This window comes from Balaenoptera musculus, chromosome 7, assembly GCF_009873245.2.
Source record: "Balaenoptera musculus isolate JJ_BM4_2016_0621 chromosome 7, mBalMus1.pri.v3, whole genome shotgun sequence".
In the NCBI taxonomy this organism is placed as follows: domain Eukaryota; kingdom Metazoa; phylum Chordata; class Mammalia; order Artiodactyla; family Balaenopteridae; genus Balaenoptera; species Balaenoptera musculus.
In genome coordinates, this window is record NC_045791.1 from 102,341,111 (window position 1) to 102,367,443 (window position 26,333).

Sequence of the window (26,333 nt, forward strand, 5' to 3'; positions counted from 1 at the left end):
GAGCGCTTGGCGCAGTGCATGGCACTGGAAACGTAGGCGATTACGTCGAGGCCATTTTTCTTTTGTGGGGACAGGGACAGGGCACGAGGGGCCGAGAACAGTAACCGAGCGCGGGGTATTTCGCCCACCCCTCCGTATTGGAAACCCAATGGGTTAAAGTGCGTGTGGCCCAGACTGTAGCTGAGGCCCTTGGTCCTCGGCCGCGCCTCGCCCCTTGTGAGGTCTCCCTTACTGAAGACACGAGTGGCCCTCGTCCCACCCACCCCAGACACCAAAGGGTGTAGATTCCGGTGGCCGCGGCGCGGGCAGGAGCGCGCTCCCTCGGCGGCTCCCGGAACCCCGCGCCCGCCCTCGGGAACCCCGAGGCAGATGCGGGTGGCGGGGAGGGCAGGGCGCGCTCTGCGCCCGAGCATATCCCGGACCGCCCCCCACGCCCCCCCGCCAGCCCCGGGACGCCTGAGCTGCAGGATGCACCCCAAGAGCTCAGGCTCTAGGCCCCGATCCCGGGAGCTGCTTGTGGCGCGCGCGCATGCGCGCCGGCTCCTTCCGCTGTTTGGCCGTTTCCATGACGACCACGTCGGTCGGCTGGTGGTCCCCCGGCGAGAGAATGAAGCTCAAGAGCCTCCTGCTCCGGTATTACCCGCCAGGTACAGGCCGGGCCCCGCTTTGCCCTCATGTGAGGACCTGCACCAGGAGGGTCTGGGGCAGAGGAGGGTGCGGGGACCCGAGAGGTGGGGTCCAGAGCGAGTGACCCCTGTGGGACGGGAAGCCTGGTGCTTCCTAACTTGGGCCCCTCACTGCTTCGGATGCTGGACTTTGTTCCTCAGAAGTTTTAAAAAGACTCTTTCAGGAAGTCTTTAAACTTTTAAATTGCTGAGTCATAATGCTTTCTGGTTACTTAGGAATGAAGTGGACGGGGAGGGAGAGGAGGTGATTAGTGATGTCGTGGAATATTGGTTTCTGGAAGGGAAGACACCGACAAGGGCCACGTTGATGTTTCTTTCCTTAAAGTATTTGTTTATTTATTCATCCATGGCTGTGCTGGGTCCCCGCTTCCGTGCGAGGGCCTTCCCCAGCCGTGGCAAGCGGGGGCCACTCCTCATGGCGGTGCGCGGGCCTCCCACCACCGCGGCCTCTCTTGTTGCGGAGCACAGGCTCCAGACGCGCAGGCTCAGCAGTTGTGGCTCACGGGCCCAGCCGCTCCGCGGCACGTGGGATCCTCCCAGACCAGGGCTCGAACCCGTGTCCCCTGCATTGGCAGGCAGACTCCCAACCACTGCACCACCAGGGAAGCCCCCACATTGATTTTTATTTTAAACGCACCAGAATGACTAAGTCAAGGTGTGTTGAGTATGAAAAGAAAAATGCATACTTAATAAGCATATTACCTTAGTGACTGAATCCCAGACTGTACATATCAATCAATCAGCACATTTACTGAAGGCCTACTCTGTACACACTTCGTGCTCCTTGTCGTGGGACTTTTAAAAAGTTCCAATGACTTAAGGAATTGTGAAATAAACCCAGAGGATTCTAGAATGCTCTAGTTTTAGAGTAGGACAGCATTGCCTAATCCTCTTGTTTTATAGGTGAGGACGTGGTGACCTTTAGAGAATAAGTGAAGTCCATGGGTCACACAGGTTATCAGGGACAGAAATAGGAGCAGAATTCTTGGCTTCTAATTCAGTACTCACATTAAAAATAAGAATATAAAGTAAAAAGTCTGCAAAGCTTGCCACAAGGCAGTAGATGACAAAATACACTTACCCAATGAAAAGTTTGGATAAGAACTGTCATTAAGATGTCAAAGGAGTGTGAGATCACTTTGGACTGGTTTGATTTTGGATAACTTTGTGAGGAGTGGGACTTGAAAAATCTTCACACTGAATGTCTCACTGTTCACAGCAATGCATCCATCTGCTTAGTCAGCATCTCCATCGAGATGTCTAATAGGCACAGACCTCACGATCCCTCTTCTCCAATCCCATCCTAATCGTGTAGCTGCTTCAGGCTGTGCCCAGTCCATGGATGGTATCACCACCCATCCACTTTTTCTGGCAGAAACCTCGGTCATCCTTTATTTCTCTCTTGTGATCATTCACTGCCGCTCTCTGCACGCCCTTATCCAGTCCGTAAACAAATTCTGTCAGCTCTACTTCCAAACCCTTCTGTGCCTCCATCACATTCTTTCCATTTCCTTGGCACACGTTTCTTTTTTTTTTAAATTAATTAATTAATTAATTTTTCTCAGTTTCCCCATTTTTATTTTTTATTTTTTATTTTTTTCACACACACACACTGTATTTTATTTTTACAAGAGATAAATAAACTGACACCAAGCATTGTAAGTGGATGACCACAACAAAAGCAACAATGATTGCAATTACCAAACACGAAACACACTCATACTATGTCATAATATTGACATTCAGTCCAGTAATCCTCCACTGTAACAGCTCCTTTACTTTGCAGGGAAAATTGATTTGTATATTTTTTTGGCACACGTTTCTTGACCCAGTCCTCCTTCCAGCTATCACCTGTACCCTTCCCTTATCTCCATCTCACCCACCATTGTCTCTACTTCAACCATCCCTGGGCTTGTCAATTGGATTCCTGGTTTAACTTCATCCTCTAAAGTCTGTATGTCACTAACAGCCAGCAGAATCTGGACTAAACATCTCCAGTAGTTTCCCATCACGTTCAGAATAAAATCCACCCTCTGCAGGATTTAGCTTAGCCTACTCTGCCGACTTGTAGAATCCTACGTATTTACCCTCACTACACTTCAGACTTCTTTAGGATGTTCTTCCAAGACTTAATGGAGGGCATTTCATTCATCATTCTCTCTTTCTGAACTCAGCTGTCCCTAGAGTTTGGCTCCTTTATTTCATTTGGTCTCAATGTCACCTATTCAGAGACCTTTTTTATCATCCTTCAGAGAAGCACTTCCCCTCATTGATTTTACTCTCTGCCATTTTGTTTTATTGTCTTTATGATATTTATCATCTTTTTTTAAACTTTTAAAAAAAAATTAATTAATTAATTTATTTTTGGCTGCATTGGATCTTCGTTGCTGCGCACGGGCTTTCTCTAGTTGCGGCGAGCAGGGGCTATTCTTTGTTGCGGTGCGCGGGCTTCTCATTATGGGGGTTTCTCTTGTGGAGCACAGGCTCTAGGCATGTGGGCTTCAGTAGTTGTAGCACGTAGGCTCAGTAGTTGTGGCTCGCGGGCTCTAGAGTGCAGGCTCAGTAGTTGGGGTGCACGGACTTAGTTGCTCCGCAGCATGTGGGATCTTCCCAGACCAGGGCTCGAACCCGTGTCCCCTGCATTGGCAGGCAGATTCTTAACTACTGCACCACCAGGGAAGCTCTATTTATCATCATCTTAAAGTGTATTTATTGTTTACGTTTTAAATGTCTGCCTCTTTCCCATAAAATGTAAGCTCCATGAGAACTGAGACCTTGTCTCTCCTTCATTGCTGTATTCTCAGTTCTAGAAGAGACTCTGGGATATAGGAGGCACTCAATGTTTGCTGAGTGAGTGCATGAGTAGATGAATGTGTATGATGAAAGAGGTTGATCCAGACATGGAAACTGTTGTAAATAAATGTTTGAACTCCCAAGGGATCTTGCTTCTGCCTGCCTGCAAGAGTGCAACTTTCTCTGACGTGAAGTGAACATTTGTAGTAAGGACACTAATATTCTCCCTCTTAAAATTCCAGCAAAGTGATTCAGCCTTACATGTATTATATATATATATATATATATATCCATTTTTTTTCAGATTCTTTTCCCATATAGTTTTTTTTTTTTTGGCCACGCTGCACAGCATGAGGGATCTCAGTCCCCCAACCAGGATAGAACCCTCGCCCCCTGCAGTAGAAGCGTGGAGTCTTAACCACCAGACCACCAGGGAAGTCCCTCTAATAGCAATCTTAAACTCAAGTAAAGCTTTAAACTCATGGTTGTGACTATTGCCTTAATGATTATCTTATAATAAGGTCATCTCACTTAGCATGTTAGATACTTAATTTCGGAATTCTAATCTTTGGTAAGCCATATGATATACAAATTTCCAAGGTACTACTGAATAGCAGGTGGCTGTTACAATAACATTATCAAATAGGAAAAAAAATCACTCACCACTGAATCATTCTCATGCCACCTTTATCCCTTCTGCCTATAAAGCAATTATGTTTCGCCTCCTAACCCTTTAATTTCAGTCCTCCCACTTTCTTTTGAGTAACATATATGTCAGGAGCATTCTTTTGTTGGCATCCACTGAATTATTCCTCCCCCTACCTGGATTCCTGAAGACTAAGGAAAAGTACCAGTAATATGTCTAATCAAACACGGGGCATTCCTTTTTTATCTTGGTCACATTCATTAATTCAGAAGCTCTTCGCTTTGTGAAGAGTAGGAGTTGAATTTGTGCTTTTCAGTTGACTCAGTTATGACAGTCTTTGTCTTTTATTTATTGAATGTGGGCCCCTTGTTCTTTGCAGAAGAAGGATCTAAATAAGCGTTAATTGAACTGGTTGATATTTTGAACACTTTAAAGGTTTCTATTGATTATGAGCTGGGTGAGGAATACTATTACCTTTTGAAGCTTAGCCTTTTAGTACATTGTAGAATTTGGGGTGTAGTGCCTTCTTACCTAAGTGTCCTGGGAGTCATACCTATTGCATAATAGTTCACAGCCAGGGGAAGATCAAGAATATTAAGATACTGTGGAAAACAATCTCTGGAGAACAACATGTATTCCTGCGAGCATCTTTGTCTATTTTCTGCTTGTATTCTTCACTGCACAAGTCATAGCCTCTTGCTTATATTGGAGTTCAGTGAGCCTATTGCCTTGATGTCTTGTCACAGTGAAGCAGTCAAATAAATGTACATGTTTTAGATTTTGCACTTTATTTTCTAGATCCATTTGTACAGCAACCCACCTAATTTTTAATAGTTGATGTAGGGACTTTTAACATTTTTCATCTTTTTTTTTTTAACATTTTTCATCTTATTAAAAATAAGGTAGTTGTGAATAAGAAAAGCAGAATTTTGTTATTTTGTTTGCTAGACATTTTTTTATTGCAGTAGAGTTGATTTATAATGTTGTGCTAATCTCTGCTGTACAGCAAAGTGACTCAGTTATACACGTATGTACATTCTTTTTAATATTCTTTTCCGCTATGGTTTATCACAGGATATTGAATATAGTTCCCTGTGCTATACATTAGGACCTTGTTGTTTATCCATTCTAAATGTAATAGTTTGCATCTACCAACCCCAAACTCCCAGTCCATCCCTCTCCCCCCCCCCCCCCCCCCTTGGCAACCACAAGTCTCTTCTCTATGTCTGTGAGTCTGTTTCTGTTTTGTAGATAAGTTCATTTGTGCCATATTTTAGATTCCACATATAAGTGATGTACTTGTCTTTCTCTTTCTGACTTAACTTCACTTAGTATGATAATCTCTAGGTGCATCCACGTTGCTGCAAATGGCATTATTTCATACTTTCTTTATGGTAGAGTAGTATTCCATCGTGTATATGTACCACATCTTCTTTATCCATTCATCTGTCGATGGACATTTAGGTTGTGTCCGTGTTTTAGCTGTTGTGAACAGTTGTTTGCTAGACTTTTAAAATGCATCTATTTAGGAATTAGATTATGCTGTGAGGGCTGTCAAGTGCTAGTTCTTTCCAACCTTTCTCTGAGTTATAGATTATGATTATATTACTTCCTATTTGTATTATTTATTTACTCAACTCTTTATTGAATGTATACTTTCCTCAGTAATACATAGTGCATGAGCACCCTTATATAAAATTCAAAAAACTTAAAATTCCAGAACAGGAAAGAAACAGTGCTTGATAATAACAATACCTCGAATTGATAGACACTTTGTATGTTTCAAAGTACTGAAAAAATACTTGAAAGTACTTGAGTTTTCAAATAACCTTATGGGGGTCTTGATTTTCAAGAGTTTATATTCTGATAATGTTGATTCCTATCATTTTTCTTCCTTTTTCTCCATGTTCTTTTTTTCTCATACTTTTTTTATTATAAAAGTAACATTTACTTGTAACCAAAGTTTGAAAAATACATCAAAGGATCCTAAGATCACCCTCAACCCACTGAAGGTGTGATTGCCCCTTGAAAGGATGACCCGCCACATATCCACCGATAGTATTTGAGAATGCATGTTTGCTCAACCTTGCTAATACTGAGTACTATCAGTCTTTGTAATTTTTGCTAATCTGATGGGTAAAAATCATACCTGTTATTTTATTTTGTAGTTCTTATTAATGACATTCGGAACATTTTATTTTCGTCTGTTTATTGATCCTTGTCTTTGAAAGTTGACTATTCATGCCTTTTGTTCAGTTTTCAGTCTTTAAAATAATTTTTAGAGTTTTTAAATATTAAGTTCTTTAAGCTTTGTATTTATAGTTGATTCTTTTTTGCTGATTATCATTTGCCTTTAAATTTGTGGTATCTTTCACTGTGTAGAAAAAATTTATTTCAGACAAATTTATCAAATTTTTCCTTTTTTTAGCTGTGGAGTTTCATATCATGCTTAAAATGTGGATCACAGACACTAAGATATATTTTCTATTATTCAGAAAATATAATATAAAATATTTATATTTTATTTTAAATATTAAAATGTGTAATCAACCTAGAATATATTTTTGTACACTGTGTGGATTAATTCCAATTTTATGAATATTCCCCAAATCCAACTTATTACATCGTTATTTATTAAATAATAATCCATTCTTTCCCCTCTAATTGGAAATATTACCTTCACTTTATTTAAAATTTCCATAGATAGGTGATTCTATTATGTTGATTTAATTTTGTGTCAGAGCCACACTTTATTGTTTTTAGTTTGTTATAATATTTGGTAAATTTTCAAATTCCCAAGAAGAAAATTATTATAATTACTTTAACTCCATAGATTAATTTGATGTCTTCACAATATTGAGTTTTCTCATCCAGAAATGTGTCTTTCCACTTACCATAATTTTCTCCTACATCCAATAGTGCGTCTAGGTCTTACACATTTCTTGCTAATTTTATATTTAAGTGCTCAATGTAATTATAAATGTGATCTTTCCTTTACTTGCATCTTCCCTTGTTAATGTATCTATTTCTTATCTACTTCCAGTCTTAGCTTTTTGTATTCTATTTATCTTTTCAGCCCCCTTAAATCCTTTCTAGAACGTATGGCATATAAAATAAAAAAATATTTTAACAATGTTATAATATCCATATTTTGCTAAAAAGCTTAATGTGGCACAAGAAGCCGATTTTCACTCTTAGGAAATAAGACCAGTATTTGCAGTGGTTGGCTCTCCATCAAGCCTTCCCCGCCCCCCCCTTTTTTGGAAGTTTGCTTCTCAGACTAGAGCTTGGTTTCAAGTCTTTGACGTAAATGAATGACTTTTTGGGGAAAAAACAAAACTATGCCATACTAGCCTCTCAACTACAGTTGTTTGCTTGCTGTGCCATGGCATTCTAGCAGTTTTTTGAGTCATTAAAAGAATTTAGAATGCTTTTTCTGTCTTAAAATGTTACACTTGATTACACAACGCCTGGTTCTGAGGAAGATCCTCCTGGGAGTATAAAGAAACATGTTTTCTTCTCTCAAATATGTTACAATCTCACTGGAGAGAGAAGGCATAATGCAATTTAAGCAATACAAGGTGACCGGGACATACAAGAATAGGTCAAAAGGTAGCATTTGATTAATAGCTACATAATGAGCACTGTTCAGTAAGACTTTATGTATGCCAGGTGCTTTATATACAAGTTATTTAATCTTAACCAACAAACTTGAAGGTATTATCTACAGATGAGAAAACTGAGATATAAAGAGATTACTAGTATCATGAAATGAGTGAGGGATTGGGCTGGAACTCCAACTTGGATCTGTTTGATGCCAACTATAATACCTGCCTTTTCAACTCTGCATATTCTGTCTCAATGTTTCAATGCTTTTGAAAAGTAAATACAGTGTTTTGACAGAGTTTCCTGTTCTCTCCTGATCCGAAATGCTGCTGGAATCATATCTGTTATATCAAATTATAGTCTGTTGCAGTGATTCTCAAAGTGTAAGGGGACTCTTGGGGCCCTCAAATCCTTTCATTGGGGGCCTCAATGTCAAATCTCTTTTTGCAATAACACTAAGATATCATTTTCTTTTTTTTCACGGTGTAGATAGTTGCCCTAGTGGTGCAAAAGCAATGGAAGGTGAAACTGCTGGTGCCTGACTACAGATCAAGCAGTGGCACCAAACTCTAACAGTGGCCATTGTATTCCTCACTGACACACTTGCAATAGGAAAAACAGACAAACAAACAAACAAACAAACACCAAAAAGCCCTTCATTTTACTTAAGAATGTCCTTGGTGAAGCAATAACACTTATTAACGTAGTGAAATACTGACACGTGGGTACGTGTTTTCTGGGTGATGAAGTAGAAAGTTCTCCTAAGGTGCTTCTGCTGCAAAGTGATGTACGATCCTTATCTTGAGGAATGTGTTTGTGCATGTGTTTGAGCTGAAAGATGAACTAGCCATTTTTTTCATGGAACGCCGTTTTTACGTGAAAGACAGAAATAAACATGGTTTTCAGACTTGGATATATGGCATACGTTTTCTTGAAAACGAACAAAATGAGTCTGAAATTTTCAAGCAAAACTGTCAATATTTCTTGCCAGTGATAAAATCTGAGCTTTCAGAGCGAGAATTAGAACTTCAGGAAATTTGTATCTAACATCGTAAGCTTAACAGCTTACCAACAGTAAATGAGTTTTCTGATGATAGATATTGGTAGTGGTATTAACAATTGTGATTTTTTTGGATATTGTATGATGAAATATGCCCACATTTAGAACTCAGTAAACTAACATTTCTCAATTATCTGGTGCATGATGTTGTAAATCACACGTGGTAAAAGAAATTGAAAGTGTGAGATAGACCAATGGGTTTTAATGTAACCGGGTCTGAAGAGTTCATTGATGTGGTTTCAGACTCGGGATTGCAACCAATCTTTATAAAACTACCATTTGTTGAGTCTTAAAGTAGTATCAAAGAAGAATATCCAAAATTACACAAAAAACTGATTAAAATATTCCTCCATTTTCCAACTACATATCTGTGTATGACCCAGATTTTTTCTTATATTATATCTAAAACAACCTTATATATTATATCTAAAACAACCTTTCTCATATTATATCTAAAACAACAGCTTAAATGCAGAAGCAGAGATGAGAATCCAGCCGTCTTTAGTTAAGCTAGATATTAAAGAGATCTGCAAAAGTGTAAAACAATGCTACTTTTCTTACATTTTTTGGGTGAGGGGAATAAATATAGTTATTTCTATAAAATATGCTATTTATATTAACATCCTATGAATTTATTATTGCTATTTTACAACAATTTTTTTTAAATTAATTTATTTATTTATGGCTGTGTTGGGTCTTCGTTTCTGTGCGAGGGCTTTCTCCAGTTGCGGCAAGCGGGGGCCACTCTTCATCGCGGTGCACGGGCCTCTCACTATCGCGGCCTCTCTTGTTGCGGAGCACAGGCTCCAGTCGCGCAGGCTCAGTAGTTGTGGCTCACGGGCCCAGTTGCTCCGCGGCATGTGGGATCTTCCCAGACCAGGGCTCGAACCCGTGTCCCCTGCATTGGCAGGCGGATTCTCAACCACTGCGCCACCAGGGAAGCCCTACAACAATTTAATAAATATTTTTTTAAATTTTCAAGTTTAATGTGGAAAGTATTAGAAAACCCAAAATTCCCAATAATTAAAAACGTGTAAATTGGTCCTGAGGCCAAAACTTTTCAGTTCCACTGGTCCATATCCATAGAGGTGGTATGATAGAGGCTCTGTTAAAATTTTTTTCAGTCTGTTATCTCTCTGTTGTTCAGCTTGAATATATTCTGTTGATTAGTCTTCAAGTTCACTGATTCTCTGCTTTGTCATTTCTGCTCTACTATTGAGCCTATTCAGCACATTTTTCATTTTGGTTATTGTATTTTTCATGACACCATAATTCCCATTTGATTTACTTCAATAACTTCTATTTATTTTCTGAGATTTTTCATTTACTTGTTTCAAGTGAATCTGTAAACGACTGCTGAAACTTTTTTTTTTTTTTTTTTCTGGCCGCACCGCAAGGCGTGTGGGATCTTAGTTCCCTGACCAGGGATTGAACCCGCGCCCGTTGCGTTGGAAGTGTGGAGTCTTAACCACTGGAAAGCCAGGGAAGTCCCTGAAGCATTTTTATGATACCTCCTTTAAAATCCTCGTCATTAGTTCCAGTATCTGATTCATCTCCATATTGGCATTTATTGATTGTCTTTCTCTGGTTCTTATTGTGATGAGTGACTTTTTATTGTATCCTGGAGACTCTTGATCCCACCTACATCGATTTTGGCATGCCGTCACCATGTTTAGGTTTAGCACATAGGTTCTGGTCCGCTTTTGTGGGCTTTAATTACAGTGATACTTTAGTTTTCTGAGCCTTTGCCATGTTATTCTGGTCTAATTTGTTTTTCTGGTGTAAGACTCCTGCTTTGCTTTGTCTTAGCAAGACTCCTGCTCAGTCTTCTCTGGTGCCACCTGCAGGGGCAGAAGGTATGTCCCCAGTGCGCCTGTTCTCACGGTGTGACCTTCTGGGGGTGGGGGACAAGCCCCTGGGCCTGGTTGTGCCACTGGTTGAAAGGCAGGGAGACGCTGCTTTGGTACCTTGCTGTGGAACGGGGTCTGGGAGGTCCTGGGACTTCGCTGATGCTGCTTTAGGCAGATCCGATGACCCCCTCAGACACCAGCTAAGGAGCAGGGATCGTGAAGGTCTGCGGCTTTGCTGCTCCAGCTGTTGCAGGCAGATGAGACTGCACTGGGGCCCAGCTTTGCAGTGGGGGCTGGAACAGCCCAGGGCTTCCACTGGTGGGTGGGCCTGCCTGCAGGGGCCCCCGTGGTGGAGCAGTTTAGGGCTCCTCATTAGTACTTCGTTTGACTTCTCTTTTCCTTGTCCGTTGGCCACAGAAAGCAAGATTTTTTGTGGTTTTTTGATTTTTCATTGTCTGTGCTCTTCGGTGGTTCCAGGCTGCAAGTCCTTCTGGTCGCCACTGTTGGGATACATGTGAAATGAAAAGAAAACCCAGGGGACTCACCATGTTGTCATTCCCAAATCCTGAGGCCCCTATCCATCCACCTTCTTCTATCCAACTTTCAATTATTTTAGCATTGTCTGCTGAATGATTTCAAGTGTGTTTAGAGGACAGACCAAGGAAAAGTGGGTCTACACCATCTTGTTTTGAAATCAGACATCACTGCATATGTTTTATGTAGAAAAATTTCAAAAATGGAGAAACAAAAATGAAAAAATTATGTCAAAGTAGGTTAACTTTTGGCATAGGCTGTGATCATAAGTGTTTTATAACTTAATATTTGTTTATTTCTTAGGAATTATGCTGGAATATGAGAAAAGTGGACAATTAAAGACCAAATCCATAGATCTGCTCGATCTCCATACCAGGTAAGCTAGCTATATAATGCAATATGTATGTCATATCCAAAATTGTGATTGGGAGACCCTGACATAGGATGGTGTGTGGGTGAGCTGCATAAGCTACAGACAATGCATTACTAATAAAATTGCTCCAGGGTATATTATTTCCTGTTTGTTTTGTTGAATTTTATTTGAATGTCTTGCTGAATGAGGAGGAAGTGGAAAAAGGATCATCAATCTTTCTTCTTCTTCTTCCCAAACCAACCTTATTTAAAAAGAAAAAAAATAAACCTTTTAGTTTGGAAATCTGTTTTGATTCATAACATTTGTTGGAAACCTTTCCAAGAGGCATTATTATCTTTTTAATTCTTATGAAAGTATAACTATTTTGACAACTGAGTTTTTCAAAGTCATCATTGTGAAACATCTCTGATTCATTTCCATTCCAAATATTCACTCTTATTCCGAAAGACTGTGTTTCTTGAGACCTGGGACCATATCTCTGATACTCCCAGGACTCAACCTATGGTAGGTAATAAATGTTAGTTGAATGAATGGTCTCCTAGCTCAGTGCCTTGCACAAAACTGGAGCTCAGCATATGTTTATTTATGAACAGGAAGAGGATGCTTATCAGATTTCACATTTCTGGGAAGCAGATGCTGAAACAGAAGTAGGTGGGTACAAGGTTACTGGGAAGTGACACCTGGGACAGATCAGAGGATGAGGAACGTTTGGGCAGGAGGAGACATCAACCTTGATGATGATGCAGATTTGACAAGAGTCTCTCCAGCCCATGGGGGAACTCGGAACAAAGCTTGTGGGTTTGAAGACCCCCCCACGGGGCAGAAACGGCCAGGCTTTTGCGCGGCCCCCTTGCCTAGCCAGCGGCCGAGGGCTGTGGATAAGAGCAAGCCGTGGGCTCAGACACTAACATTGATCCTGAAGAAGCTGCAGCTGGAGGCCGTCAGCCAACTTCACCTCCTTCACAGCAGCTGGGCCCTGAATCCTTTCTCGATACGCATTTGTGACATGTTTTGCAAAATGACCCTATTCTGGCTGTTTTGTGGTATACAGACATTAATATTTGTCTTGAATTAATATTATTCTGGACTAGCAAAATTTACCATAATTGCTGTAGATTATTTGAATACTGGGGAAAACTTGAATCTTTTCACACCAGTTCTCTTTCAGGGAAATAATGTTATAGCCCATAAGAAATCTAATAATAATAATAATAATAATAATAATTCTTTGAATGTTTTTTGGTTAGGTACTTTCTCTTTCCCTAAAAATATTGCAAATCTAACCTTTCTAAGCCTCAGTTTCTTCATCACTAAAATAGTTGTGAAAACGTGTTAAATTAGAGGGTTGTTATAGGATTAAATGACAGAACATATGTAAGGTGCAAAGAATAGTAGGAGTGGGCACATTTAATATATGTTCATTTAAAAGAAAAAAGACACAGGAAAAAAATAAATAAAAAGAGCTCTTGTTCAGAAGCAGTATGCACTTGGCCTTCTTAGGTAAGCAAATGAGAATCTTTGTACACCTTCCTCAGGAGAAGTCTCAGTTAATGGAAAGGCATTGGAGAGAACCCAAGCAGCTTTCATCTGTGACACAACGCTCTTCAGTGATTTCTGTGATTTTTTTTCCCCCAGAAATCTCTTAGTAAAAATGATGGTGTTGTTGACATTTTATAAATCTTATGCTTCATAAAGCTATATAATCCTTTATGTAATAAATGTATATGCAATTTTTGACATAGAGAAAAATAACTTTTTTGTTCTTGGTGAATTTCAGTACAGATGTCAATGCCTTAGTAGAAGAGATACAGAAAGCAGAACCTCTAATCACAGCTTCACGAGCAGACCAGGTCAAACTTTTAATACAGAGGTTACAAAATAAACTCGGACAGTACAGCAACCACAAATTCTATCTTTTTAAGGTAATGTCTGTTTTAAAGATACTAAGTAGAACTTCAGTGAATTAATTGATGTTCTATTAATCTGAGGTAAAGTACAAATCATGTTTTCTCTTTCACTCAGTTCCTCACACATTTTTGCTAAGACTAAGTCTTAATAAATGTTCGTTGAATGAATGAATGAAATTCAGAAACTTACTTCTTAACAGGTTCAATAAAGATTTGTACTAGTAACTTTAACTTTTCTTTATAATGATAAATCTAAAGAATAATCTAAGTTATTGAATAATTAAAATTTTTTTCCGGTTAGAGTAATATTAAGACATGTTTCATGGTGTATCAATATTTCAAATTTTCTGCTTCCATGTGAACTAAACTATATTTTAGCAAATTATTTATTGATATGGATTGCATAATAATTTTAATTCAATGAAAATATGCTTATTTTCCTCTATTATTTTGGTGACTAAATTAAAACAAATGTAGTCATTTATTCAATAACAGCTTTTATTTTTTTTCTTTATTATTTAACAAAATTTAATGATTTATTCTAGAATTGATTTATATTACACTGATTTTATTTTTTATGACTTAAGTAGACTTGTTATTAAATACTCAGCTTATTTTGTCTGATGCAAAATATTCAGGCAATCTTCTGTATTCATCCGTTCCATTTACGAGAGGATGGTTATTCTTGTAATAGTTCTTTGTCCAGCAGGTGGCACTATTTAACTTCAAATATGAGCTCTATAACGCATGACCTTGTAATTTATCCTCCAAAGGGAACATTTTTGATAGTGAAAGAGGACACTATTAATAGTTACCCTCTGGCAGTAGACATAACTGGAACCGTCCCAGCCTAGCCAATCACTCTGTCTATAAGCAGACGATCCAATTTAAGTCTATTCATTCAATAAATATTAAGCGTCCACTATGTGCTAGACAGTGTAGGGATGGAGAGATAAATAACACGACATATCCTGACTCTGAAGGAGCTTTAAGATTCAAAAAGTAATGATACATTGTAAATCTGTATTTGAAACATATTTAGTTTATTTCCTATATACACTGTTTATGCATATATACAAAACCATGTGCAATATGTGAAAGAAAATATAAATTAGTGCTATTTGGTATTTTATAGCCATAATCTATCTAAAGGTAAATCGATGGAAAACACAGATCCTATTATGTTTCTGTAATTAGTTGTAGCCACCAAACGTGTCATTGGTCTTAATAATAGAAGGTCCAATGTATTTTTCTCATTTGTTCAGATATTTGATATTGTCCATTTATTATGTATAATTAAGACACATTTGAGTGTCTTCATTGGTTTGCAGTTAAAATGAATGAACTGAAGAATTTTGTTTGAGTTTAAAATAAGTGGTGTTTTCTTTCATTGAAGGTTCTCAGAGCACATATACTGCCATTGACCAACGTTGCACTTAATAAATCAGGCTCATGGTAAGGTTCTCTGTTTATTTAAAACAATTTATTAGGCTTTATTTTTTAGAGCAGTTTTAGGTTCACAGCACAACTGAGCAGACGGTACAGAGGTTTCCTATAAAGCGTCTGCCTTGTGCCCCTGCGCACAGCTTCCCTCGCCATCAGCGTCCCCCACCGAGACCTGCATCTGTTACAGTTGTAGCCGATATTGATAGCGACACATCATTATCACGAATAGTTCATAGTTTACATTAGGGTTGACTCTTGGTTTTGTACATTCTACAGGTTGGCAAATGTATAATGACATATATCCACTGTTGTGGGATTACACAGAGCAGTTTCACTGCCCTAAAATCCTCTGTGCTCTGGTTCTTTATTTCTATGTGTAAGTCTGTGTCTATTTCTATTCTTTATTTCTAATTTTTAATAATCAAGGGGTAAAAGGTTTAAAATAAAAGTATCCATGTAAGGAAGACAACATGATGATTTGATATACATATACATAGTGAAATGATAACTGCAATCAAGTTAATTAACATCTCATCTCCATAGTTACCATCTTTTGTGTGTGTGATGCGAGCACCTGAAATCTATTCTCTCAGCATATTTCCGGCATTCAATACAGTATTATTAACTGTAGTCATCATGCCTGTACGTTAGATCTCTAGGCTTATTCATTCTACGTAACTGCAACTTTGTACCCTTTGACCAATGTCTTCCCATTTCTCCTCCCTAGTCCCTGGTAACTACTGTTCTACTCTCTGCTTCTGTGAGTTCAACTTTGTTGTTGTTGTTGTTTAGATTGCACATATAAGTGAGATCATATGGTATTTGTCCTTCTGTGTCTGGCATATTTCACTTAGCATCATGTCCTTCAGGTTCATCCATGCAGTAGCAAATGGCAGGATGTCCTTCTTTCTCATGGCCGAATAATATTTCATTGTAAACATATATATGCACCACATTTTCTTCACCTTTTCATCCTTTGACAGATATTCAGGTTATTTCTGTATCTCGGCTATAGTGAACAATGCTGCAGTGAACATAGGAGTGCAGGTATTGCGACGAGATCCAGATTTCGTTTCCTTTGGATATATACCCAGAAATGAGATTGCTGGATCATATGGTAGTTCTATTTTTAATTTTTTTTGGTAACCATCATACTGTGTTCCATAATGACCATACCAATTTACATTCCCCAAGAAGCTAGGAGGAAAATGCCTAGAAGAGAACCACAGATATACTGCCTTGTCAGCCTTCCTGTTTAGTTGGGTGTAGATCAGAATCTTTCACCTTTTATCATAACCACTTGACATTAAGACTGGCTTTTCAATTTTGTGCATTTTTTTCTGTACTTGGGAAATATTTTTCCTAATGGAGTATTTAAGGAATAACTAAGATAGTCTTAATTTAAGCTATTGGAGGTCAATATATTGATACTAACGATTCCTATAGTAGAATAGTCACGTTAAAGGATTGTTAAATATTAAACAAATATTTATTGAACACTTAAGTATGTCAGTCATGTTCCAGGGCCTAGGGATGATGGTGGTAAACCAGACGGCTAGAAGGACTAGCATATATGAAAGAAACAATACAGTTCTTCAGAGACTAGTGGGAAGGGGAATGTGGCTGATCAGGGTGTGCTTTTGGGAGAAGCTGAGGTCCCAGGGGTAGCCAGGACTGCTGGCCTTGCGGACCACGAGCAAAGTTTGAATTTTCCTCTAGGTCACTGGGAAGCCATCTGAGGAAGGTTAAACAAAATAAATCCAATTTTGGTGAGGGAAATAGATTTGTAAGGGACATGTGTGAGTCAAGCCCTATTAGAAGGTGGTTTTATTTGTGTGGGCAAGAGATGGAGACAATGGAGCTAGTGAGAAGTGACCATACTAGGGATGTATTCTGAGACTGGGCTAATAGAATTTACTGATAGATTGTGTGTGGGATGTGAGGGAAAGAGAGGAATCAGAGGTGATGCTAAGACTTTATGGTCTGACCAACGGGACGAATGATGTTATTTGTTGAGATACATTAGAGTTTCAGAAAATGTTACTGATGATTAACATTATTTAATGATATAACTATTTATATTGTAAGAATGATTATTGGAAGGATTACTCTTTATTTTATTTAGTAACTCCTTTTTGGGTTTGGGATAAAATTGGAAAGTTTCCAGGTCAAAGGTTAGATATTGTTCCCAATTTGTTTGTTCTGCCTTCACAACTTCCATTGTAAAAAGCAAGGTAAATGGGGTTACAATTCTGCAGGCAAAAACAATGAGGTCTTTATTAACACATTGCTAGTTACACCTTGTGAGGTATTTATATTGCTTGTGTTAGCTTTATCACAGGAAGCTATGATCGGACATGCAAACTCTGGGACACTGCCTCTGGAGAGGAACTTCACACCCTGGAGGGTCACAGGAATGTGGTTTATGCCATAGCATTCAACAATCCTTATGGGTAAAAAGACATTCACTTGTTCACTTATTCCTTATTAATCCATTCATTCTTTTATTCATGTCTCCCTCTATCTATTGGGGAAGGAAAAGAGGAAGACAAAGAACTAAAAGTTATTGAGTGCCTGACATGTGCTTTGAAAACCTTTTAAATACCTTCTTCAGTGCTTAAAGGAGCTTTGGGATAGGTATTACTGGTTTCATATAACATATATAAAGTTCAAATACCCTTCCCAGGTTCACACAGTAGTAAAGAGAAGAGCAAGAGTTCAAGCTTTTTTTGTTATTGAGCTGCATGAGCTGCTCGTAAATTTTGGAGATTAATCCATCATCGGATGCAGGGATAAAGAAGATGTGGCACATATATACAATGGAATATTACTCAGCCATAAAAAGAAACGAAATAGAGTTATTTGTAGTGAGGTGGGTGGAGTTAGAGTCTGTCATACAGAGTGAAGTAAGTCAGAAAGAGAAAAACAAATACAGTATGCTAACACATATATATGGAATCTAAGGGAAAAAAAAAAAAAAGGTCATGGAGAACCTAGTGGCAAGACGGGAATAAAGACACAGACCTACTAGAGAATGGACTTGAGGATATGGGGAGGGGGAAGGGTAAGATGTGACAAAGTGAGAGAGAGTGGCATGGACATATATACACTACCAAACGTAAAATAGATAGCTAGTGGGAAGCAACCGCATAGCACAGGGAGATCAGCTCTGTGCTTTGTGACCACCTAGAGGGGTGAGATAGGGAGGGTGGGAGGGAGGGAGATGCAAGAGGGAAGAGATGTGGGGACATATGTATATGTATAACTGATTCACTTTGTTATAAAGCAGAAACTAACACACCATTGTAAAGCAATTATACTCCAATAAAGATGTTAAAAAAAAAAAAAAAAGAGTTCAAGCTTTTGCAGGGCTGACTCTCTGCCCTTGGGAGTTCTCTGACAGGAAGTTCCTGCTGATGTTTATAGCACTGGGCTGAACGTATAAACTGATACTATTCAAAAATTAGAACTCTATTTTGTTATAGAGTTCACTGAAATAGATATAAGATTGCTTGTTATCTTATTTTTAAAAAATTTTTATTCTATATTGGAGTATAGTTGATTTACTGGATATGTTATTATTTTAAAAGTGAAATAAACTTCTGAGTAGATAGAGATCCATATATTAATATCTCTTCTCTTAATTCAGTATATCAAATACCGTGGTTGAATTTGTTTTCAAATTCCATATATATTCTTTTTAAATCTTAGTGACAAAATTGCCACTGGGTCCTTTGATAAGACTTGTAAACTATGGAGTGTAGAAACCGGAAACTGTTACCATACCTTTAGGGGTCATACAGCAGAAATAGTGAGTATATTTATTTTATTATATTTTTATGTTGTCATTCTTTTTGTTTTGGTTTTGTTTTACTTTCCTCTTTTTTCAGTAGAACTTATTTTTTAGAGCAGTTTTAGGTTGACAGGAAAATTGAGTAAAAAGTACAAAGATTTCTCACCTTTCCCCTCCACAGCGTGCTCCATTATCAGTATCCCTACCAGGGTGGTATGTATATTACAATTGATGAACTTACACTGGCACATCACATCATTGTTATTTCTTTTTAGAATTCCATTGTAAAAGTAGTGGCTATACCTTTATAATTAATTTTAAAGTCTATCTGATATTTTCAGTTTCTATATATCATGTATGGTGGTATTGATATAATTTATAAACTACTCTAGTCTTAATATCTTGCCGATACTGTCAAAGACCCATATCCTGCTTTGACTAAGTAGACAAAGAATGGGATAAGTATATGAATACAATATCCAACCTGACTTTTTCTTTTTCACTGACTTGTCTTTAGAGGACTGACTTGAAGAGGGTTGACGAAGTTCTTAAAATAGCTTTTAAAATAACTTTTTTATATCATGTAAGATATCTAAGCTGATTGTTTTCTGGATATAATTAGAACTCAAATTTGCATAAATAGTTTGATACTCTAAATAGCTTTCACTATTGGGAAGCCCTTGTCCTTGGCCAATTCTGTGTTATATCTTGTAACAATTAGTGAGATAATTGGCACCCTATGGAACAAGTGATAGCTTTTAAAAATAAACAGTCTACTTATTTTAGGAATAAAAATTTGTTTATATTCATCCTTCAAATTCATTGTATGTTCATCCAACAAGAGCTCACGCTATGTTCAAGGTACTTTGCTAAACACTGGGGATACTGCAGTTAGGAATTGTAACTGACCCTTTAGTGGCACTCAACATGCCTGAAGCACTGTCCTAAGCCCTTTACATATATTAGCTTAGTCGTCCCTCATAACAACCGTAAGGGGTAGATATTTCCCCATTTTACAGTTAAGGATACTGAGGAATAGAGAGGTTAAGTAACTTGCCCAGGGTCATAAGAAAGACAGAATCTTCATTCTCATAGTGTGGCCATGTTTTCATACTCCCGTGGAATTTTGAAAGGTTTTCTTTATAGTTCCTAGGAAGACATTCGTATTTTTCGTAGTCAACAACATCAATCTAATGAATATTTACTAAGTATTGACTGTGTGAAGCCCTGGCCTATGTGTGTGGGGTACCAAATAGAATCAGATGTAGTTCTTGGTCCCCCAGGGATTCTGCAGTTTTGTAGAGGGAGTAGAGGTGTCCATGGATAAGTGTAAAGATGTGTTGTAGGTGGGCTAGAAGTTGGCGGGGAGTTCAGCGAGGGCACAGAGGGAGTGCCCAAGCCTCCGTGGCCAGGACTGATATTCGGGAAAGACTCTGCAGAGAGGTGGCAGGTGCGTTCCAGGCAGAGGGAGCTGCAGCAGCAAATGCCCAGAGGAGGTGTGTAATCGTGGTTTGTGCTTAGAACTCAAGTGGCTCTGAGTGTCCAGAGCGGCGCTTCCCAGCCTTCCCCGCACAGAAGGTGCTCATACGGAGATGCAAACACTGGGAAGAGCTGCTCTCACAGTTAGAGGTGACTGGCGGGGATCTCTGGTGCTGCCCAGCCGTCTGGGCTAAATGTGTCAGTACCTGGCACACCTGTAACCCTGCAAAGCCACATCCCAGCCTTTGTGTGATTGAAGTGAGGGAGGCAGGGGAGGCTTTATTGTAGATTTCTAAAGGGTCTTAAATGCTATGCTAAGGAATTGGGACTTCATCCTGGAGATATTGCCATACTGTTGAGACTTTTCAGCTGGGAAGGGGCATGGTCAGCTTTGCATTTTGGGATGATCATTCTTTTTCCATTGTGAAGGAGAAATGGGCGGCGGATAATATCAGAAGTATGGGCCAGTGGGGATCTTGTAACCACCCAAGCAAAGATGACAAAGCCCTGTTGTGAGGCTGGTGAGGAGAATGTGAGAGAGGTTAGGGGTGGAAGGAGCAGGACTGGGTTACCAAGTGGACATGAGACGTGAAGGAAACAAAGTGTTTAGGGTGATTCCTTGATTTCAGACTCAGGCAACTGGCAGCGCCATTCACCAAGTCTGCACATAAGAGAGAAGCAGGATTCTTCGTGTGATTTGCATGTCTTAGACAGAGTGGTTAAAGTCTCCCTGTATGATGGCCAAACAGAGGCATCCATTTGGCAGTTGGCTCTTTGGGGCTGAACCGAGCAGTGAGATCTGGGTAAAAGACATGGATGTGTGAGTCACCGGCATCTGGGTGGCAGTAGAAACCACTGAACAACTGAAATTTCCCAAAGGGAAAGGTAGACTATAGGGAGAAAACTGGTGGGATCTTGGGAAGATGGAGAAGAGAAAATTTTAAAAGATACAATAAAAGAGACAAGAAGTTAGAGAAGAAAAGCAGAGCGCTATCAAAGCACTATCAAGAAGGAAGAAAATATCGAGAACCTCAGGAATGTTCAGTGAGATGACCAAGACCAACCAAGCCTCTCAACTGGACGTTTATCTAGAGTGGTTCCAGTAGAGTTGAAGAGTGGAAGATGGGCAGTGAGTGATGGTAGACTATTTTTCCAAGGAATTTGGTTGTAAAGGGAAATAAAGGTAGTTAAAAAATGGATATGTAGAGTCAAGGGAGGATTTGTTTTCATGTGGGAAGAGCTCAAGCATACTTACAGGCCACTGGAAAGGATCTAGCTCCTTCTAGAGGGAAGGAAAAGTTGGTGGGCTCATCTCTCCTAGGTGTGCAGGGAACATAGTGTCTTAAAATGGCAAAGTGATCTCTCTGAATCTGAGACTGGAGGAAAGGAAAGTGAGGGCCAGGGGAGGAAGTTCTCACCTGATAGGTAAGTTTTTTCAGGGAAGTATTATGAGGCCAAGTTATCTGCTGAGGAGGAATGAGGGTGGAATCGGAGGCAAAAATGGGGAATGGGAGAATATATTGAACCAGAGGCATGTTAGACAAAATAGGGAAAGCTACTGAGGCCACAGCTGAGGGCAGAAGGCATGAATGAGCATCACTAGTATCTGCTCTACTGTTTTCTTCAACTGCCTTGGTTGAGGGTAAGGCAGGCAAATGAGTGGATAAAATCCCAGATTGATACAAGTTGTTAGGAGTTATATGAAGGGTGCAGGTGAAAAGACAGGGATTAGGAGTTTTGGGGGTGCTGGCAGGAGAGATGCTTCCAGGTGTCATTTGAATGGGGGATAATGGACCAGGAGAAAAGAGAGGGGTTTACATGAAATGGAAGGTATCCTATGGGGAGGATGGAGGGGAGGCTTGGTAAGGAAGAGAGAAAGTGGAAGTATTGGGAAATTGTCACTAGAGACTGGTGTATTGGTAGTGAATCTTCTAAAGAAGGTGACATCAAGGTCAGGGTGTTGCCATGGGAGTGATTATGAAAAGGAGTCCAGGATCGTGGGTCTGGGGGTATTGGATGGATGGCGCACACGAAGGCCACCTGGGACTCGGAACTGAGAATGTGAGCCAATAGCCAACGTCCTAGGCAAGTAAGGGGGCGTGGTTGATAGGATGATGAACACAGCAACAAGGAAGATGGGAGCCAGAGGGACTTCCCTGGTGGTCCAGCAGTTAAGACTCCACATTTTCACTGCAGGGGGCACAGGTTCTATCCCTGGTTGGGGAACTAAGATCCCACATGCCCCGCGGCGTGGCCGGAAAAGAAAAAAAGATGGGAGCCAGATAGCATGAATCTCAAAGGAGATGGGCTTTGCTTTTGTTCTTGTTCTTCTATGGTCTGGAAGTGACTAAGGGGAGCCAGTCCTCTCCAAGCCTGAGCTGGGTGATGTGGGAGAACAGCAGCCTCTTCTCGAGAGGAGAATGCTTCAGGATCAACCTGCAGATAAACGGCTACTCATATCTGGTATTTTGCTGCATATCTGTACAAAGAACTAGGCTGAATCTGCTGAGAGAGTTACATCTCCAAGCTTTTCTATATTAGAATTAACAATTCAAAACTCTATCCTTCTAAAATCTCTCTCATTTCATGTAATTCAGGTGTGTTTATCGTTTAATCCTCAAAGCACATTGGTGGCTACTGGAAGTATGGACACAACGGCCAAACTGTGGGACATTCAGAATGGAGAGGAAGCGTTCACTCTCACAGTATGTTACTAATGTTAATAACATCAAGAGTTTTACATTTTCATTAGCTATTCCTTTGGGTAAGCCTTTTACTTGTGTGTGTTTTTTTTTAAATAAATAAATTACTTAATTAATTTTTATTTTTGGCTGCGTTGGGTCTTCGTTGCTGTGCGCAGGCTTTTCTCTAGTTGCGACGAGCGGGTGCTACTCCTCGTTGCGGTGCGCAGGCTTCTCATTGAGGTGGCTTCTCTTGTTGCAGAGCATGGGCTCTAGGCGCGTGGGCTTCAGTAGTTGTGGCATGCGGGCTTCAGTAGTTGTGGTGCACGGGCTTAGTTGCTCCGCGGCATGTGGGATCTTCCCAGACCAGGGATCAAACCCATGTCCCCTGCATTGGCAGGTGGATTCTTAACCACTGCGCCACCAGGGAAGTCCCTTGTGTTTGTTTTTATTTGTATTTTTATTACAAAATGAACTCTAAGAAGATGTTTTTGAGCAATTGGTTTTCAGACTGTAATAAAAGAGCGTTTCAGCTGGTTTGCTGACTATTCCCTGAGACTTAAATGGACATGCTGGGGAAGCCAGATGGGCTTTTTATTTTGACTAACTTCAGTCTATAAGCCGTACCAACTATTGCTTAAAACCTATGGTCACCTACCTGGCTAAAAGCAAAGGAGATGGAGACTGGCACCTTTTGGAAGAGGCAGAAGTGGAGGAACCTGCCAGAAGATTTCTTAAAGAAACTCCCTTCTTTTCTAACCTCCAGCCTTAGAAGCCTCTGGTATTACAAAGTCTGAAGTATAAGGGGCAAGTGGCAGGAAGTGACAAGGCCAAAGAGCACTGCCTGCAGAGTGGATGCTGGTGGTGTGTCTCAGCAGGGGCCCCTGTCTGTCGCCACCACACGGCCGTCCAGAACCGTCCTATGACTGCTACCCTGCACTTCTTCCCGCCTCAGCGAAAACTACCAAACAAAAAAGCGTGATGCTCTGTGGCGATCAGTGGGGACAATTGGATGGGAAATCACGTTATCTTATTCTTTCAAATTATAAATGGATTTAAAAAATAGGACCCATTTTCTAGGAGAACTTTTTCTAGAAGTTCTCCTTCTAGAAAAAGTTAAAATGGACTAGAAAAAGAGAGGAGAATCAGTGTTTTTAACTAACACCAAGAGGTTTTCTTTCTTAAATCAGAGAGCCTCGTTTTATTCACGTAAGTTTACTTTTCCTGCTCTTCGTACTCATCACTTCTGTGGGTCACGCTTCTTCGCTGCCTCTTCTTTCAGACAAATGCCTAAGAGCGTTGGAAGGTGCGTGTCCTGCTCTACACATGTCTTTATGAAAATTAAATGGAGCTGAACATTAAAATTCTGAGCACACAAATGTAGTTCAGCTTGTTTGCAATCTCTCCCTATCCAGCCAGCCACTGATCTCTCTTCTCCCTATAGAGCTTTGCCTTTTTTAGCATTTTCTTTTCGACTATTATGTTATACATTTGTAGAAATTGTTTCATCTACAGGTATGCATGATGATATCTGCTCTTTTTCCAGGGACACTCAGCTGAAATCATCTCTTTGTCCTTTAACACCTCAGGAAACAGAATCATCACGGGGTCTTTCGATCATACAGTTACAGTGTGGGGTGCTGATACTGGAAGGTATTCTTGATTTTTAAGAATTGTTTTTAACCTGCATCAGAAGATTAAGAAGATAGCCTTTGTTATTTATCAGCTTAATGTTAAATCTATTAACTTTACCTTGGATTCCATAGGAATAGGACACATTGAAAGCAAATTAATTCATTCTTTAATGATATTTCTGATCCACCAAAAATATATGCTTCCTCGGAACTCTGAGGAAATAATGCCAAACAGTAACATAAAAGGAGAATGTTAACAATAGCCTGGTTACACAGCTATTATTTATTCCATGTACTATGTAATCAAATTTCAATGGCTTGTCATTATGGTAGGCATGGATATCATGAATAAATAAAATCATGGCTAATGATCCAAATTTAATTTTGTCCAAGAACTTCAATTTCCTTCCTAATTATTTTTGGTTCTAGTTGCTAAGAAGTTAACTAAATTAGCCTATTTTTGTTGGAAAACTCCACTCTTGGACTTGTCTGCGTTTTGATAGAGGGACCAATTATCAGGGGTACCGATCGAGACAGTTGCAACAAGAAATGAGAGAGAAGGAAGGGTTCTCAGACGATTGATGGGTAGTTTCTGAACAACCAAGGGGTCCACCTATCTGGTGTAAAAATAGTTCTAGAATTTCAGATTACCTTTATTATTTTTTACCCATGCCTTTCTGAAGTGTTGTCTTAAGTAATGTTGTTATCTTGGGTTGTTTAAAATTTAAGTATATTTTTTGCTGAAATGAAATTAGTAGCCTAGTTGACTCTTTTTGGAGCTACAGTTAAGCCATCTTTGATTGGTCATCATAGATATTATTTGTGAAAAATAAAATTCAGACTCTTACACCAATGGCTTGAGATCATTCTTTGTACACATTCTTGATTAAGGAATCTTTCACCAGTCTGAACCATTTCCATTTTGTAGGAAGGTGTATACCTTAATTGGGCATTGTGCTGAGATCAGCAGTGCCTTATTCAGCTGGGATTGCTCTCTGATATTAACTGGCTCTATGGACAAAACCTGCATGGTGAGCTCAAGAAATATCTTTGCTTTATAATTCTTATGTCTGTACTTTATACTGTGTCAGGTATTCATTGCAACATTAACAAATTTTAAAGGTGCTATAAAATTAAGATATTAATTTATCAACAATTGGTAATTTTTAAATTTCAAGTTTCTGATCCTCCAAGTTTGAAGGAATTATGATGTAAAATAGTTTTAGTTGATTTAAATGTGTTGAAAGATCTTATTTTTTTTTTAAATTTTATTTATTTAGTTATTTTATTTATGGCTGTGTTGGGTCTTCGTTTCTGTGCCGGGGCTTTCTCCAGCTGTGGCAGGCGGGGGCCACTCTTCATCGCGGTGCGCGGGCCTCTCACTATCGCGGCCTCTCTCGTTGCGGAGCACAGGCTCCAGACGCGCAGGCTCAGTAGTTGTGGCTCACGGGCCCAGTTGCTCCGCGGCATGTGGGATCTTCCCAGACCAGGGCTCGAACCCGTGTCCCCTGCATTGGCAGGCAGATTCTCAACCACTGCACCACCAGGGAAACCCAAGATCTTATTTTTTTAAAAGGCGTGTTATTTTTGTTTAATGCGCCTCTATTCCTTTATTAAACTTCGATTAGAGTGAACTTCACGAAGTCTCAACACAATGCCTCCCTGCCTTTACGTTTCTGTTGCTAAGAGCTTATGTTCTAGAATTATTTTTAGATATATAGGTTATATACCAAATGTATTATAATCTTATTGTGCTTTTCATTTTCTAGCATTGTAGTTTTAGATCAAGCTCTTTACCATTTGATGCCCTTTGCATGAAAAGAGGATGCTTCCATTCCAATCAGA

At 39.6% G+C, this 26,333-nt stretch overlaps 1 protein-coding gene across 1 annotated transcript in view; it reads left to right on the plus strand.

The window, feature by feature from the left end:
• The first annotated feature begins 564 nt into the window (after positions 1 to 564).
• Positions 565 to 26,333, plus strand: part of DAW1 (dynein assembly factor with WD repeats 1) — a 40,127-nt gene continuing 14,358 nt past the window's right edge. The window contains exons 1-9 of the mRNA XM_036858134.1: positions 565 to 647; positions 11,479 to 11,551; positions 13,326 to 13,470; positions 14,852 to 14,910; positions 17,232 to 17,354; positions 18,613 to 18,712; positions 22,771 to 22,878; positions 24,401 to 24,507; positions 25,417 to 25,519. Of these exons, the coding sequence (XP_036714029.1) occupies positions 566 to 647; positions 11,479 to 11,551; positions 13,326 to 13,470; positions 14,852 to 14,910; positions 17,232 to 17,354; positions 18,613 to 18,712; positions 22,771 to 22,878; positions 24,401 to 24,507; positions 25,417 to 25,519 (900 nt within the window). The 5' untranslated portion in view covers position 565. The remainder of the gene's footprint in view (positions 648 to 11,478; positions 11,552 to 13,325; positions 13,471 to 14,851; positions 14,911 to 17,231; positions 17,355 to 18,612; positions 18,713 to 22,770; positions 22,879 to 24,400; positions 24,508 to 25,416; positions 25,520 to 26,333) is intronic.